The sequence below is a fragment of the Phyllopteryx taeniolatus genome, chromosome 17, assembly GCF_024500385.1.
Source record: "Phyllopteryx taeniolatus isolate TA_2022b chromosome 17, UOR_Ptae_1.2, whole genome shotgun sequence".
NCBI classification, from domain to species: domain Eukaryota; kingdom Metazoa; phylum Chordata; class Actinopteri; order Syngnathiformes; family Syngnathidae; genus Phyllopteryx; species Phyllopteryx taeniolatus.
The window spans coordinates 16,511,263-16,527,236 of NC_084518.1; the positions used below are offsets into that span (position 1 = coordinate 16,511,263).

The 15,974-nt window shown below is 40.4% G+C and overlaps 1 protein-coding gene across 10 annotated transcripts in view; it reads right to left on the minus strand.

Moving 5' to 3' along the window:
* Window positions 1-15,974, minus strand: part of rapgef6 (Rap guanine nucleotide exchange factor (GEF) 6) — a 67,735-nt gene that overhangs the window by 47,520 nt on the left and 4,241 nt on the right. For 9 of the 10 annotated variants that reach the window (XM_061752479.1, XM_061752482.1, XM_061752481.1 and 6 more), the window contains exons 2-5: window positions 10,090-10,160; window positions 9,120-9,176; window positions 8,562-8,645; window positions 568-637 (exon numbers count right to left, since the gene is read on the minus strand). In XM_061752479.1, coding sequence (XP_061608463.1) covers window positions 568-637; window positions 8,562-8,645; window positions 9,120-9,176; window positions 10,090-10,160 — 282 coding nt within the window. Of the gene's footprint in view, window positions 1-567; window positions 638-7,315; window positions 7,507-8,561; window positions 8,646-9,119; window positions 9,177-10,089; window positions 10,161-15,974 lie in introns of those variants that run through there. The other variant, XM_061752488.1, reaches the window with a different exon arrangement.

Consider the following 15,974-nt stretch of genomic DNA (forward strand, 5'->3'; position numbering starts at 1 on the left):
CCTTTACACAAATGCTAAACGATTTAACAAAACAACTAACGCACCAAGGTTACACTACAAAGTTATGTAACAAAATTTGCAACAAACTTAGTTACGCTGCACGCTACAAAGTTACAATGCTACGTTACGTTGCAAAACTACGCTACAAAATTATTTAACAAAACAACTAATGCAGCAAAGTTATAATACAAAGCTATCGAACAAAATTTGCTACAGAATTACGACTTATTACAAATTACCACTACAAAGTTACACAACAGTTAAACAACAAAGTTATAGAGTTACTGTTTTTTGTCCACCTTTCTCCAAGAAATACGACTTTCTATCCTGCAAAAACAAAACGGACCTCAGTCTCAAAAAATATAACGATGGTTTTTCTGATCGGGCTGGAATTTTGTTTCAGGGTTGTTGCTTTTTTTCACACCGATCAGCATCTCCGGGAGGAATTTGACTAACATTCGTGGTCTCAGGTAGAGCGAGATAGCGAGAAATAGCGAAAGAGATAGCGAGAGAGAGAATCTAGAGTCTAAAGAGTGTGTGTCAAAGAGTTGCGCTGTCTTCTCTTACCACGATCATTTCTGACGGCTCCAAAGTGATGCATTCACAGCCTCGCCTGCCCCCCAGCTGCTTGCCGAAACTAAAGATGAGAGACACACAGAAAGAGAGAGCGAGAGACACACACGAACATAAAGTGTGAACATGAGAAGCAAAACCCAGCTGGAGACCACATACTTGTCAGGCTTTCACGCAACCAAAAATAAAAATACTCCTTATGGACTAAAGTATTGGGACACCATTCTCCCGCTCCCAAAAAAACAAAATACATTTTTTTTTTTTTAAATCTTGACTTTTTAGTCAAGTAAGTGAGAAAAATTTCTGCTGAAAAAATTACTTCTAAGACTAAAGTACATTTTTAAACTGACTAAAATGTTACTCATAACATTTCAACTTTTCCTCTAAAAAAAGAAAACTTTCTGACATTCATTTTAAGAAAATCTCACTTTATTGTTGAAAGACTATTATATTTTTTACTTCAAAAAAAAATCTGCATTTTTTTTTTTAAATGTTAACATGAGATTTCTGCTTTGTTCTAAAAAAACAGTAAAAATCAGACTTTTTCATACCCATATATGTCTTAATTCAAAAAGACTTAATTCAACTTTATTCTTGTTGAATTGTTTTTAAGTCTGTCCCTAATATACAGTATATATCCTTGGTGGTATGCTCTTGTGGGCCGGATGGATGTAGCACTACTATCTGCAGTTTTTTTTTTCCGCAGTTGAGTAGCAATGTACGAGTGTATGAAATGTTACTTAAGCGCTTTGTGTTAGCAGTAGCCACTAGCCACGTTGCTTTGTGTGGTAAGAAAAGGAGATGAAGGGGGAGGAGGAAGGCGGGAACAGCTGAGCCCATGTGATTTGGTCCCCGACGTCATCTCGGACTCAGTCAAAGTGCACGCTAGGTGACTGGAGAGCAACAATAAAAACGACATAATATACAATACTATATTTTATATAATATAAAAACAACGTGTAGACGACCACAAGGTATCACGGCAGACAGTTATGAGTTGTCCTACCTAGTGGGGAAGTTGTGAAATTATAGTTTTATGTAGTCTTAATTTCTGTCCATGTTAAGATCTTGAGTACAAACACAGTGAATTCAGTGTATCTCATTTATGCAATATTACCAGACTAAAGTAGAAATTTAAAGCTGCAGTCCATAGCTTCTGTCGTCCCCTAGACTGGAATTCTGCATTACAGCAACAGAGCTGTCGCTTTGATATGACGTGGCCTATGCCTTGTCCCCGCCTCCCCACTGTGTGATTCTAGAACATTTTTATTCTGTTTGGACAGCCGGTGGGGAAAAATGATGGATTCTTTTATAAGACATATTTATAAGATTATTTTCTGGGTTTTTTTCTCAATCATTTTTTTATTTTTTACAATTTCTTCCTTGGAAAAAATGTGATTTTTAATTGAACATTTTGACTTTTTCACAAAAATGTTTTTTTTTTTTGCTCTATAAAAATAAGTATTTTTCAAAAATTTTCTTTAAAAAAAATCTAAATTCATTTCTCAAAAAAACTTTTTTTCCTTTTCCATGGAAATTATGTTTTTCCATGGAAATTATTTTTTCAAACATTGCTTCTAAAAATTTGATTAATTTTTAAATTGAAAAATCTGACTTTTTCAAGAAAAATAAGATTTCTTTTTCTCAGCTAAAATATAACTTGGAAAAAAACAAAAAAATAAATCAATTTTTGTAAATTGGGTTTTTTCCTCCCTAAAAATCTGAATTCTTTTATCAAAAAATTTTACTTTTGAGGAAACCCTGAATTTGTTCTTGAAAAAAAAATGAACCTTTTTTCCCCAAAAGAAATTGACTTCATTCTTGTAAGATTACCATTTTATTCAAGTATTTTTTTCCCATTTCACTTTATCACTCCACACAACACTGATTCAACTACGAGCAGTGCGCTCTGACAGCCAGAAACATGACAACGTCATCATGGGAAAAGCCCTCAAACAACCCCAAACATTCCTAATTTCAGCCTCTAAAAAATGCGCAATTTGTCCACATCCTAAAATAATAGCAAGCCTCTGTCGCCGTGTGGCTAAGCTAATTATAAACACACCGGTGGTTTTCCCGCCTCGCCATCCACCAGTGTGCAGAGGATTCCCTACGAACAGATTGCGCACACACACACACACACACACACACACACACACACACACACCGCGCTGCCTTGGCGAGCTGGAGTGGCGACTCAGCATTGTTAGAGGAAGCATGCGGGCGGCGGTTGCTTTTAATTACGGACGTGTGTTGAGCCGCGGGGACGGCCGACTCCGTCTGATTACGCGCTGACACTTTTCTGTCCACAGTATGGTCTCGTCTCTTGAAATAGTTCCACATTCCGTCCTCTCCGCAGCTACCGGGAAACTAGACCTACATGACAGCGAGCCAGAATATAGCGTGCAGACCTCCGCGCCAAGCCTCAACAATCCTAATTTGGATCAGCACCGAAGGATTTTTAGCCTGGCACGTGAACATTCGAAATTACAAGTGTCACCTTTTTGGGCCGTCTTTTTGGATGTACTTTTGTCCGAAAAAGCGCAAAACGTGTACTTTCTGCGTTTGTTTTCACAACAATATGCACTGATGCTCTAGGGTGCTAGGCATGCGTACTGCACATGAACATTTGAAATGACTGGCAAGACATGATTTGTTTGTGTAGTTTTGTGAGAAAAGTCCAAAAGTGCACTTCCAACCTGCAACGAAAACGTCGGAAAGTCTCGTAATGGCAAATTCTTCTTTGTTTTCGACCGGCTACAAGCTGACGCTAAGCTGGAGTATGGCATTTGAACACTTGAAATGACCCAAATTACTTCGAAATCTTTTTTTCATTTGGTCAAATTCCTTATTTGTTTTTGGCTGGCTACATGGCTATGCTCATAGCGGTTGGGGCTTGAGTATTTTTTTATGTACTTTTGCGTGAAAAGAAAAACATTAAAGTGTACTTTGGGGTAACATACCTGCTACAAATATGTCAAATTGTTCTTCTTTTAGTTAAATTCATTGTTTTCAGAAGACTACGCATGTGAACAATTAAACTTACCTGCTTTTTTTTTTTTTTTTTGCATCGTTGGCTTAAAACACATAAGAGTGTACAATTTTGAGTTTCAGTCAAATTATTCATAGGTTTGTTTTCACCAGGCTATGTACAGACGCTCCTGGCTTGAGTATAGCACTTTAAAAATAGAAAGTACAAAATAAATGTTTTTTTTATTTTTTGTTTTGCTTAATCTCTATGCAGGGAGTCGAACCGGTGTAACCCAAAACTGAGTTGTGTTTCCAGTCAATCAGGAGACCTTTTCGTCAAGTATGGTATTTGAGAAATGCCCCCTGAGCGTGAACATTCCCGAGGCCACCTGAAGGTCTCGTCTTACCCTTGCAACTGATGCGATCCGCATTCAAACTCAAGCACCCGTGTAGGAACCCCTCCACTACACGTTATGGTGACCACCCAGGAGCGGCGCGGACGCTACCCAGCGACGCCTGCGGTCTCGCTGGACTCGGGACTTGTCGGCGAGCCCCTCCTCCTGGAGGTCAGGCCGGCTGGTGACAGATGTCTGCGCTCTCCAGTGAGGCGAGACTTTCAGAGTTTACAGAGCTTGTCGGCCAGGCGAGTGACAGATTTGAGCAAACTCGTCCTCGAGACTTTCTCCGATTACTTACAAATTTTGTATACGGGATGGATAGATGATGCTAAATTGCAAGAATTTTTAGTATTCGTCATTGCGAGTGGGTAGAGCATAACGGCCAGGCTTTATGAATGAAATATTTTGGGGAAAATCCAGCCCCGAAGCTAGTTTGACCAAGAAACATGAAATTTGGTAGACATGTCTGTCGTGAGTAGACCCACAAAAAAAATGTCAAGAAGCCAAGCCTGAAAAGACCCAGGAAGTCTGCCATTTTGGTTTGAATCAATCATATTTGGCTCATTTTTCCAGGGGTGCTTCAAAAACAAACTCATCCTAGAGATTTTGTCCCACTTGCTCCCTATTTTGACCCTCACACACGAGACAAAATTGCAAACCATTTGGGATTTTGTCATTATGTGTTGGTGGCACATGGTGGCAAAATTTGATGATTCACCATAAAACACAAAACCCTCATACTACAGCTACTGAAACCAGTGCAAAAAAAAAAAAAATGACTCGTTGCATTATTTTGAAGAAGCTGAATTTTTTTTTTTGAAAATTCAGCCCACAAAGCCAGTTTTGCTTAGTAACATCAAATTTGGTATGTTGATCATGAGTAGACCCACAAAAGTGTCTCTGAAAAGACAAAAAAAGTTTGCATTTTCCAAGTTGCCATTTCCAGGGGTAATACACAAACTTGTCCTAGAGATTTTGTGCGATTGCTACCAAATTTGAAACTTGTACACTAGATGGATGGATGACGCTAAACAGAGAGATGTTTTAGTTTTGGTCATTTGATGACTTGCCATATAAAAACAAATCTTTTTGAGAATTCACCACCCAAAGCTAGTTTCACTGACAACATGAAATTTGGTAGGGGAGTAGATCCACAAAAAAAGGTTAAGCCACACCTTAAAAGACAAAGGAAGTCTGCCATTTTTGGTTTGAAGCGGCCATTTGAGGGACACTTTGATCATTTCCAAGGGTCCTTCAAAGACAGACTCCCAACAGATTTTGCTCAATTGCTACCAAATTTGAACCTCGTACACCAGACAGATGGTCGACGCTGGCACTTGGCACTGCGTGTGGACTGAGCATTGCGGCAAAGCTTGACGACACGCTTTAAAACCCAAGCCGCTCATAGCTCCCGAAACTGAAACAAAGGACAGATATTTGTTTTTGCTGTTTCTTTTTCACCGAATGGTTTCATAGAACCAGCTGTCAAGAGCAGTCAGACAGAACCCAACAAGAGGACACCAATCCTAATCCATCATGTCTTCGAAGTTTACCAGTCTGGTAATGGTGGTTGTTGATACAAAGTCCACATCTTTGACAACCTTTTCAGTCAATCAAACAAAACAAAAAAAACACTTAACATAACAGTTCCAACTACAACCTGACTTTTCTAGTCCATAAACATATATATATTGTCCTCAAAGCACTTAGCCTTGGCAGGGGGAAAAAAAAGCATGGAAAATGCTGGATTTCAGCAGGTGATGATTTTCTGTGCCGCCACCCATCTTTCAGCCTTGCTCTTAAGAAACAAGTGTCTGACTGTGGGGGAGGGTTGCAGGTGGGTTGGGGAGAGGTGGTTGCAAGGGGGAGGGGGGTTCCAGACAGGTCCACTGACAGCTGCGGTGCCACGGGGCAATAAACTGTGACAGGCGGTAAGGAAACCAATGCCACACACACACACACACAGACAGAAACAGACTGCAACCATGTTCAGAAGAAAGACAACTATTGAGGATGTCAAATAGTTTGGATGAGAGCGACAATAAAAGTCTTTCAAAGTTCTCTGTGCTTGTGCCGTAGACTTTTTTTTTTTTTTTTTAAACTCTGTGGATTACGTTGAGAAAGTCTTGCTCACTTCTATTGTACATGGTGGCGGTTGTGAATAACTGGCAAGGAATTATCGGATTTTAGTCATTGAGATTTAGTAGGTGAGGGTGTGTGGGATTGAGCTCGTCGTCGATATTGTCATTTAAATGTGGATTATTTCTTGTCAATTTGTTGATTTCTACGGTCCAAGGTGCGATGTGGATGATTTCAAGACGTCCTGTTGATTTCTATTGTGCAAGGTGGTGGTTATCGTCCATAACCAAAATGTAGCCATTCCTCTCCAGTCATTATACAACTATATGTGAACGTGTGTGATTGAGTGCGTTGTGGACTTTTTGAGTGTGGATTATTTCTCGTCGTCCTGCTCATTTCTATTGTGTAAGGTGGTGGTTGTCGTGAATGACTGCCGACTGGGGCGATTGTATTAATTAAATGACATGTACGTTGCCTTATTTTCCCCCATTGTGTAACCAAGCACACGGTACATTTTTGACTCTGGATTATTCGGACTCCACTTGTTCATTTCTATTAGGCACAGCAGCAGTTATCATTTGTGTGTGAATAACTGGCAAGGAATAACATCTTTACAGTCATATGACAACACCTACATGTGCCTGTGGTACAGTTTTTTTGTTGTTGTTTTTTTACCTAAAGACAGGGTTGGTTGATTGAAGATCTAAATGGACTTTTTTGACTTTCGATTATTTCTAGTCAACACTCACAATAGTCAAACAAACTAGACTTCGGGTGTCAAGTTGGCCTCAAGCACGGTTCAAATGTCAAAACTGGATTCATCTGTAAAAGTGTAGACAGCATTCTATGTAGGGGGGGGCGGGGTCAACAGCTCAATCCAAACAGAGCTGCGGGTCCATTTGATAACCCCCGTTTCCATAGTTACCAGGACCAAGCGGAAAGGCAACAGAAACAAAGGATGGACACACACGCAATAACTTTATGAGTCATTTGCAAAACGTGACGTTCCCATTTTTTTGTAACACTTATTAACCGTGTTGTTAATGTTTCACTTGAAACAAAGAACATTCCCAAATTTGGGAATGCCATCATTGTAATTTGTATACTTATATTTGACTTATAGGTGTGTTTGTGGGGGGTTTGGGACCTAAACATGAACATTTCTGTCCTTTCCAGAAGCACAAGACGAAACACGCCAGGAAAAGTAGAAAGAGAGCGTTTTGAAACACCTCAAGGTGGGAGGGGGTGGGGGGATAAGGAAACGGCGGTAAAGAGAAAGCTTGAAACTCACTAACCGGGAATTTTACAGGTCCGCTTGTCGGGATTCCAGGGAAGAAGTGAACGGAAATCCAGCATGTTATCCACGAAGGCGGAAAAAAGGGACCCAAAGTTACTCCGCCAAAAAGTTCCAGAGGGAGGAGTGTGTGCGTGTACGTGTGTGCTGTCTCCCGCTTGATACTGCTCTGTCTGTCGGCTGCCTTTGCGTGCGTGCGTGTTTGCGTGCGTGCGTGTTGCTCATTTCCTGCCTGGGATGTGCTGGCGGGCTCCAGGCGGGCAGGCTGCACAGGAACACATGGCCAGCCACTGTTCCGCCCAAGTCTACACATTCCGCACGCGCACTATGCACACACACACACACACACACAATACACTTTGACCTGCTCCAACACCCCCTGCTGTGACCACTAACCAACACACAGCCTCCGGTCATTTTGCATTTCCAAAAACCTCTCCCATACATTTATGGGCTAGGCACGCGCACACGCACGCTCACCGTGTATGTGGAGCTCATGCGAGCTTCACTGACTACGCACATTGGAAATCAGTTACACTGATTTTATGTTGCACTAGAAAACGGACTGGTACTTTTTTTTAAGAAATTGTAATTTGCTATTTATTGTGTTTTTGGTTATTGTGCTTTCTTACATACATTTTAATTGTTTCATATTTTAATGAATTACATTTTGGGTGGGGTTATGGGCATTGGGGGAGTACCCTAATTTTTTTTTTATTTGCCAATTTTGGGTACAATTTTTAAATTGTTAAAATTTTATTGAATTAAATCTGTGGGGTGTATTTTTAGATCAATTATATTTTGTAATTGTAATTGAACAAAATATTCATTGTGTGGTGGGTATTTTAGGGACCATGGTTTTGAAAATAGTACATAATAATTTTTTACTATTATCACATATATTTTGTGAGGGTTTTTTCTTTACAATAAATTCAAAATGAATTGAGGTAAATGTTTTGGAAATGGTCAAATTTGACCTTTTTATTGTGTGATTTCTTTTTTAATATTTAAGGTAATACACCCCCCGGGGTTGTGCGTACCACAGTCTGGGAATCCCCGTTCATCACAATAGATGGCAGCGGAAAAACAAGCGCGCGCGACACACACACACACAGACACACACACACATTGTTAACATAGTTGTGTGTCGATGTGATACACTGTGGTCATTTCCATGCCTCTTCACCTTGTTATAAGCTTGTGTGTGTGCGTGCGTGCGCGCATGTTGAATGTTGATGTACACTTACCAGCACCTGGCCAGGTACATGTGCTCCTTGACAAAGACGGACCCAGACAGCAAGATGTACCAACAGCTGGCGATGCTGTCGGGACTGCAGAAGAAGAACGAGACGAAAACAACCTTGGTGAAGTTCTTTTTTACGAAAGAAGAAGACTGACTGCTTTAATTGTTTTCTCTAGTTTACAACCCCACTTTGAAATCATAAAATAGGCTTAAACCTTGATTGTAACCCCCCCCCCCCCCCCCCCCAAACCTTGTTTGAAAACCAAATTTAAAAACATTAACCCCGTCTTGAAACTCTACTTTGAAACCCTAACCCGTGTTTGAACCCTAAAATAAAACCCTAATCTTAGTTTGAAACAGGGGTGTCGCTAGGTTTAGAAAGCATGGGGTGGTTTAGCCCCCCCCACTAATGCGACTTCAAAATTCTGCCTGTGCAGTTAAAAAGCTTTATGATGGATCCAGTTTGATCCTGGAACAGAGGATTTTCACTTCCATTAGCTGGTATATGGGCCTCCACCAGCCTCCTTTTTTGTCTATTCCGGAGTGTTCCGAGTGTACTCACTAGAAGAGGATGTGGTTGGCCTCGTGTCTCTCGTACCTGGCTGAGGTGCACATGGACCTGAGGGAGGAAACAACCAAAACACACGTTCAAGTGAGGGGCACGGTTTTACGAATTATCTTTGTTTTGTTTTTTTAAGTCACAGTTTGGATCCCATTCACGCCTTCGGGGATGTTCAGAAGTTATTGCTTATCATTTTTAATTGCCGTCACCTGACTCGAAGCAACTAAGGGAACATTCCGGACATGTCGGGCATACTTTAGCCACATGTTTGAAAACCTGTTTGCCATGTGACTCACCTACAAACAGGCAACAACTTGCATCTAGCGCGGGGGTGTGCAAACTTTTGTGCTTGAAGGCCCACATTTGATTTTTAAAGAGGACAGGAGCCCAGTAACCAATTATTTAAGAACAGAATGTATTTCACGTAAAATGTTTAATTTTACAGATGTTTGTATTTGAATGTTTATTTTTTTAAAATGAACTAAATCGACAATGACTAAGCAAATGAATATATTTTAATTCACACATTTTAGGAATATAGTCAGAATTGCTATGCATTAAGGTGTGTTTATTTTAATAATAAAGTAACAATTCATTCACATTTGTTCATTTTACTGTTTATTAATTTACTTTGGACTAATTATTTACTAAATTACATTTAATAAATGGTTAAATCTATTTGTTAAATTGTTGATATGACTAATATTGTTTTTTTTATTGACAATGAATTACATTATGCAATTCAATAAATGAATAAAAATAGAGAAAAAACATGTAATTATCCAATTTTAGAAGAAAAAAAACAGCTAAATTCATGCAACAAATATTCCAGGACTCTTGCTAATGTAAATGCCTGGAGGGGGGTAAGCGGGATTAAAGAGCGGAGTGCGCCGTAGATGCCCCGTGGGCCACACTTTGTCCAACCCTGATTTAGCGGCTATCGTTAGCATTGTGTGTTAGCACGGCGGACCTTAGCTGGTGCTCCCTGAGGTGTGAGAGGACATCCATGTGGTAGAGGTGGCAGTAGATGGTGTGCAAGTCCTAAAACAGAGAGAGAGAGAGAGAGAAAAAAAAACGTAAACGCACAAGAAAAATACATCCAGTTCATATTTTAAATGTTAAATGGTGGCATTTTGGAAGACAAAAAAACGAATGTTCTATTTTTCATTAACTTGGAAATATATTTATAATAAAGATTTTATCAGATTTACATATTTTTAGTTTTTCATTGTGACAATGCACTGGAAAAGTGCATTTGTAAATAATGTGATATTTCAATTTAATGAATTTATATACAGTACATTTTCTATATATTTAGAAATATAGCTATATAAAAAAAGTACTAATATTATTATAGAATTTTAATATAGGCACACAACAAAAACAAAAGATAGACAGTATGAGATTTCGACAATCTTTTTACTAAAATGTTTAAAAATACATTCATAATAAAATCAATAAGACCAATATTTACGGTATAGAATTCAATTTCAATGCAATTTATTTTTTTCTTAAAAAAAGATGAAACAAATGTTTTCAATTATTAATTCATTTTACTTCAACAATAGTATATTTCTGTACAGAAATAAAAGTAGATAAATGATAAACTAGCCTCATAGCATAATGGCCTAAGTTAATAAAGAAAAATTGTTGTTTCTTGTTTTCCAAAAACCTTCAAATATGACTTTCACAACTATATTATTATTACTATTAGGCTAACACAATAAAAATAATTATATATAAAATATTATTATTTAGAATGATTTAATACATTTGACTTATCAGAATATCAATGTAACTGGGTTTTGACCCTTGGGGAAAAAATATTGATTTCCAATTTAAAAAAAAAAAGAAAAAAGAAAGAAAAGAATTTTTTAAAAAGCATGACATCCAAGTCGAATGTTCCAGACGCGAGAACGGCGTTGGCCACATTGATGCCGACACGCGGGTGACAGCATCCACACGTCGCGCTCCCGAAATAGCACTCGATCGGGGCCAGCTGTCAAAGCGCTAAGAGGCTGACAGGATGCGGACATTTAGCAGATCTGCGCCTGAAGGGAGCCCACCTAATTGATCGCTGTCGAGTAATCGTGTCTGGAAGAAATTGGTGTCAAAATAGAGCCCACTACTTTGTTTTATGAAGAGTCATCAAACTTCCTAAATGACACTAAAATAGCAGACTTCAAATCAAAACGGCTGACTTCCTGTGACTTTCCAGTCATGGCTCCTTGAGAATTTTTTCATGCCGAGCAAATCTCACGCTGCTATAGGAAACCGGCTTGGGGGGTGAATTTCGAGGTGCGTGATAGCAGTTCGGCGGCGGCGAGGAAGTGGAAGCGTATTGACTTGCATGAAGTGGGTTAGTCAGCACAATCAAGTGCTGCAGTGAGCACCCCCCGTTGTGGAGTCAGCCCGAGCCCGAGGCGAGCAGCCGTCATTTGTGAGGCGTGGGGGCTTGGATTGCTCCACTCCCTCCTATTGAGGCCCCCTTTCGCACTTTCTATTGCTACCGCAGCCCGTAGATGCAGCAACAAAAAAGGTTTTCGTACTGACGTTAGGAAATCGCCACGCAGGCTTTGAGTTTACTTTGCTGCCTCAACAGGCTATTGTAGAAGTCAAAGGAACATTCTATCCAGTAAGAATTACTTTCTTCAGTAAATACGTTTCAATTTCTACCACTGCCCGTTGAGGCAGCAAATAATTTTAGCCTTCTGGAAAGTAAGAAAAAAAAAAGCTTTTCCTCATCATGAAACTAGAAATCACGTCGCTCATTTCAAGTTTTTGGATTTCCAACGCAGCCCGTTGAGGCAGCCAAGTCCTTGGGACCACTAGAATGTAGTTTTTAATTATTATTATTATTAGTAGTCGTTTCTTTTTTGAACAGTAAAGTTCGGCTATTGCCTCTCTCTCTTCAATTTGGCTTAGGATTTCTACCGCAGCCCATTGACGTGGCAAAGTCCTTGTTTTTTCCCCCCCCCAGAAACTATAAAAATGAAATGTGCTTTCAATACAGTTGGGACATCGCCTCTGTCTTTTGCAATTTCCAGCCAAGCCTGGTAAGATTTGGTCCTATGAGAAATTACTTTTTAAAACGTGTTCTTCTGCAAAGAAAAAAAAATTAAATAAATTCATCTCACTCGCTTTAAGTCGACTTCAGATTGCAATCGCAGCCCATTGAGGCAGCAGCGTCCTCTACCCTCCCAGAAAGCCTCTCAAAAACACACAAGGAATTTGCAGCCGCTAGTCGCCGGTCCGTGTCAAGCAGGAAGGAGCGTCAATGCATCAGAAACACTTTTTCATGCCCCCAAAATAGCAGCACTTGAAGTCGTTGCTATTTGTGGCCCAAACGCTGGTGAGGTCTTTCGTTTGTGGCTGTGCAACGTGTGTGTGAGGAGCTCTGCTGCAATGATGCTGCCACCTGCTGGCAGACACAAAAGTGACACACTCAAGACGCCTGCACTATAAGCAGTTGCCAACAAACAGTCCAATTGAACCACTTTGACCTTTTCCCCAAAGTGGAATCCAGTCTTTGTTTTGGCCCACACTAAATGTTACGCTAGCAGAGTTTATGCATTTTATTTTTTTATGTGCGTCACTGGAGCTCGCACAAAAAGCTACTTGTTGCCATAGACGCCCACCCAACGCATTTCTGATGTTCAACATCAAGAGGTCGCCTTCTATTCCCACGCTGGATTTGAATGAATAAATATGGAATAACTGTTAAATGTCAAGAACACTCAGCAATGTATGAACCTTTGATGGATACTTGATTTGTCAGAGTTGTGGGGAAGTTTGAGGTATTTTGGGTAACTTTGTTGGACAGTTTAATGAGGTTCGTTCGATACTTTTGGAGAGGTGTGAGGAGACTTACACGGCGCTCATATGGAATTTTTCTGGACAATTTCAAGGCTTTTCAAGAGCTTCGTTGGACGCTTGGTGCCAATGAATATGCCACACAGAGGCTATTGTGGACACAAGACACAGCGCGTCCCTTTCAAAATGTCTGAACAAACGTCTCGGCCGCATAGCTGACCCTCACCATTTACATCAACCTTCGACTCCTCCAGGTTTCAGGCCAACATTGCACTTGGCTGAGGACAAACAAGCCTGCGCAATGTGTTTGGACAGAGCAGTTTAGCAGGTGAATGCGAAATGAAAAGGCAAAATAAAGTCTTCATTAAGGATAATAAGCCACAGACAGCAACACAGTACTTGGGGCCTCGAGAAAGAAAATTGCTTTGCTTTCTTCTTTCAATTCCTACAGCGGTCCGTTGAAGTAACTTTCACTCGGTCTTTCGAGAAAGTACTATTCTTTCCCGCAATAGAGTTCGAACCTTGCCTTCCTCCTTTCAAGTTTCGTTTCAATTTCTACTGGAGCCCGTCGAGGCTGCAAAACGGTTGAGCCTTCTCGAATAAAGCTAGGGACAAAAGTCATCGTATCTTATCCTTGCTCACTTCAACTTCACGTTTGATTTCTACCGCAACCCATTGAGGCAGCAGCGTACTCGGTCTTACACGAAAGCTCGAAAATCCAACATCACTTATATAAATTTCCTGTTCAAGACAGCCTGGAAAGAGATGATTTATTTATTTTTTTTTTTTTTTTGCAACATTACCTTGCTTGCTTCATGTTTACATTCGGTTTCTACAGGAACCCATTAAGGCAGCAAAGTACTGCGTCCTAATCGAAATCTCTAAAATATAAAACGATTCGTCTTTATCCATTAACTGTTTGAGCCCGAAGAAAGGGATTTATTTTATTTTTTGCACTGTAAAGTTAGGACATTGTCTTGCTCTCTTTACGTTTGCTTTGGATTCCTACCACAGCCTGAGGCAGCAAAGTAGTTGCTGTTTTTTTTTGGGGGGGGGTTTTTTATGCAATGAAATGAGGACATCGCCTAGTTTTCTTCAAGAGTCTGAATTCCTTAAGGCCGACGGAGGCGTTATCACAGGCAGCATCAATGCGGGGTTACAAGAGCACTTGTAGCACTTACAGCTAATTCCCCTCTCTGGGCTGTACAAAGGCGCTATTCTTAGCAACAAAACTCACTCACACACACGCACACGCACACACACAGACCCAAACATCGCTCGCTGGCTGCCCGGCGATACGGCGTAATTGAAGACACATGAGGGCGATCGGCCGGCAAATCGCTTAAAAAGCGGCACAAAAGCAGACGCGTGGAAAGAAATATGGCAAACGCGTATGATTTCCATACGCTGGAAGTCGGCGGTCCTAGCTGGGTAGCATCATCGAGAAAAACAAAAACAAAAAAAAGTGTGAAAAAGTCACCTGGAAAGTCTTTGCAACTGGGGAAGGGCCGGCCGGCGACCGGGCCTGGAAAGCGGCCGCGTCACCCGCCCAAACCGCGCAAAATCCACACGCCACACACACTCCGGTGGAAACTATGACCCTCCGTGTAATTTTAGTATTATGCTGGAATGAATGAAGCGGCAGGAGGATGTTTCTGACGAGGACGAGGCAGTGGGCGTCAATGAAGGGCTTTAGCGTAAAGAAAAAAAGAAGAAAAAAAATAAAGAAAATCAGGGATCTTTGCCCTGTTAACAGCCATTTAGCTCCTTGTGTAAGTTAGCAATTTAACTTTAGGAAGAAAAAAAAGACATACAACAATGACATAATTTTTAAAAATGTAAAGAAACGTATCAGTTTTACAACATTTTCTTCAATTTCTTCAATCTTCTGGTGTCCGCCGTGCCTTGACGACCTGGGGGCAGTATAATGCAAACATGCAGATATGCTGCACATCTCAGCTCCTCAGTACAGCAGTGATATTTGTCGTTCTTCGCAGATGATAAAGAATGCATGCCCGAGTATCGTTGTTATCTTTCTACGTGCGATCCGGCACTGTTTGCGTTCAAATATCCGTTGCGCAAAAGGTTATAATACCGCAACTCCAATGCTATTCGTTAGCCCATCTATGGAGTTTCCCATTATGCGTTAGCATTAATCTCGTGACCTTAAAGCAAAGTTATGAGCTTGTTTTAAATACAGCTTGTGTACGCTTTGTTTTTGTGAAAGCACTTTGTATTGTAGGCGACAAAGTGGTGACATTATACATTTGGGTCACAGGCTAATTTTACTTGTTACAAGAGATACTGGCATAATAATCACACGTTTCAATAAAATACATCCACAAATTACATTCAAAGGCACTCAAATTGCAGCAATTTGGGGCAAACGGGACTGCGCTTTCATGCCTTGAAGATGTGAAGTTGAAGTGTACTAAGTAACGTCGCCATGTTTAGTCAACTTTTCATCATCACAGCTGTGAAAAAAACCACGACTGAGTCAGGACCTTTCACTTCCTGTTTGCCATCCAATTTAAAAAAAACAACAACGACAGCTTTTTATATTCTCTCCATAACAGCTGCGACAGGAAGCTTTACTTTTGTCTTCTGTGCTCATTGTTTTGGGAGGAAACGTTCCGGGAATGCAGCTGTCACATTCCTGGCGTTCCGGAGGCGACGCGGGGCGCATTCCTTTCAAACATGTCAGGTTGAGCCTTTGAGTAACTAAAACCACGGAATGACGCGGACTGAAATCCATAGAATTCTCGCACCGACTTGCCCCAAGAACAACGATGGCGCAAAGTTTGAAGGAGTGTCCGCTGGGAGTTGTGGATTCATTCTGAATTGCGGCTGCCCGAGAGTCAACGAGAAACATTGCACTGATTGGAGCTTCTTACCAAAATTAGAATTATCTGACATTTTCAAATAATAATTATCTTAAGAGTAGTAGTTTTGCCATGAGCCTATGTTTTTCTTCCAATGTAATCGTTGTATCGCTGCATAAAATATCATGAAAGTTATTTTTTTGAAATAGTCTGATATACT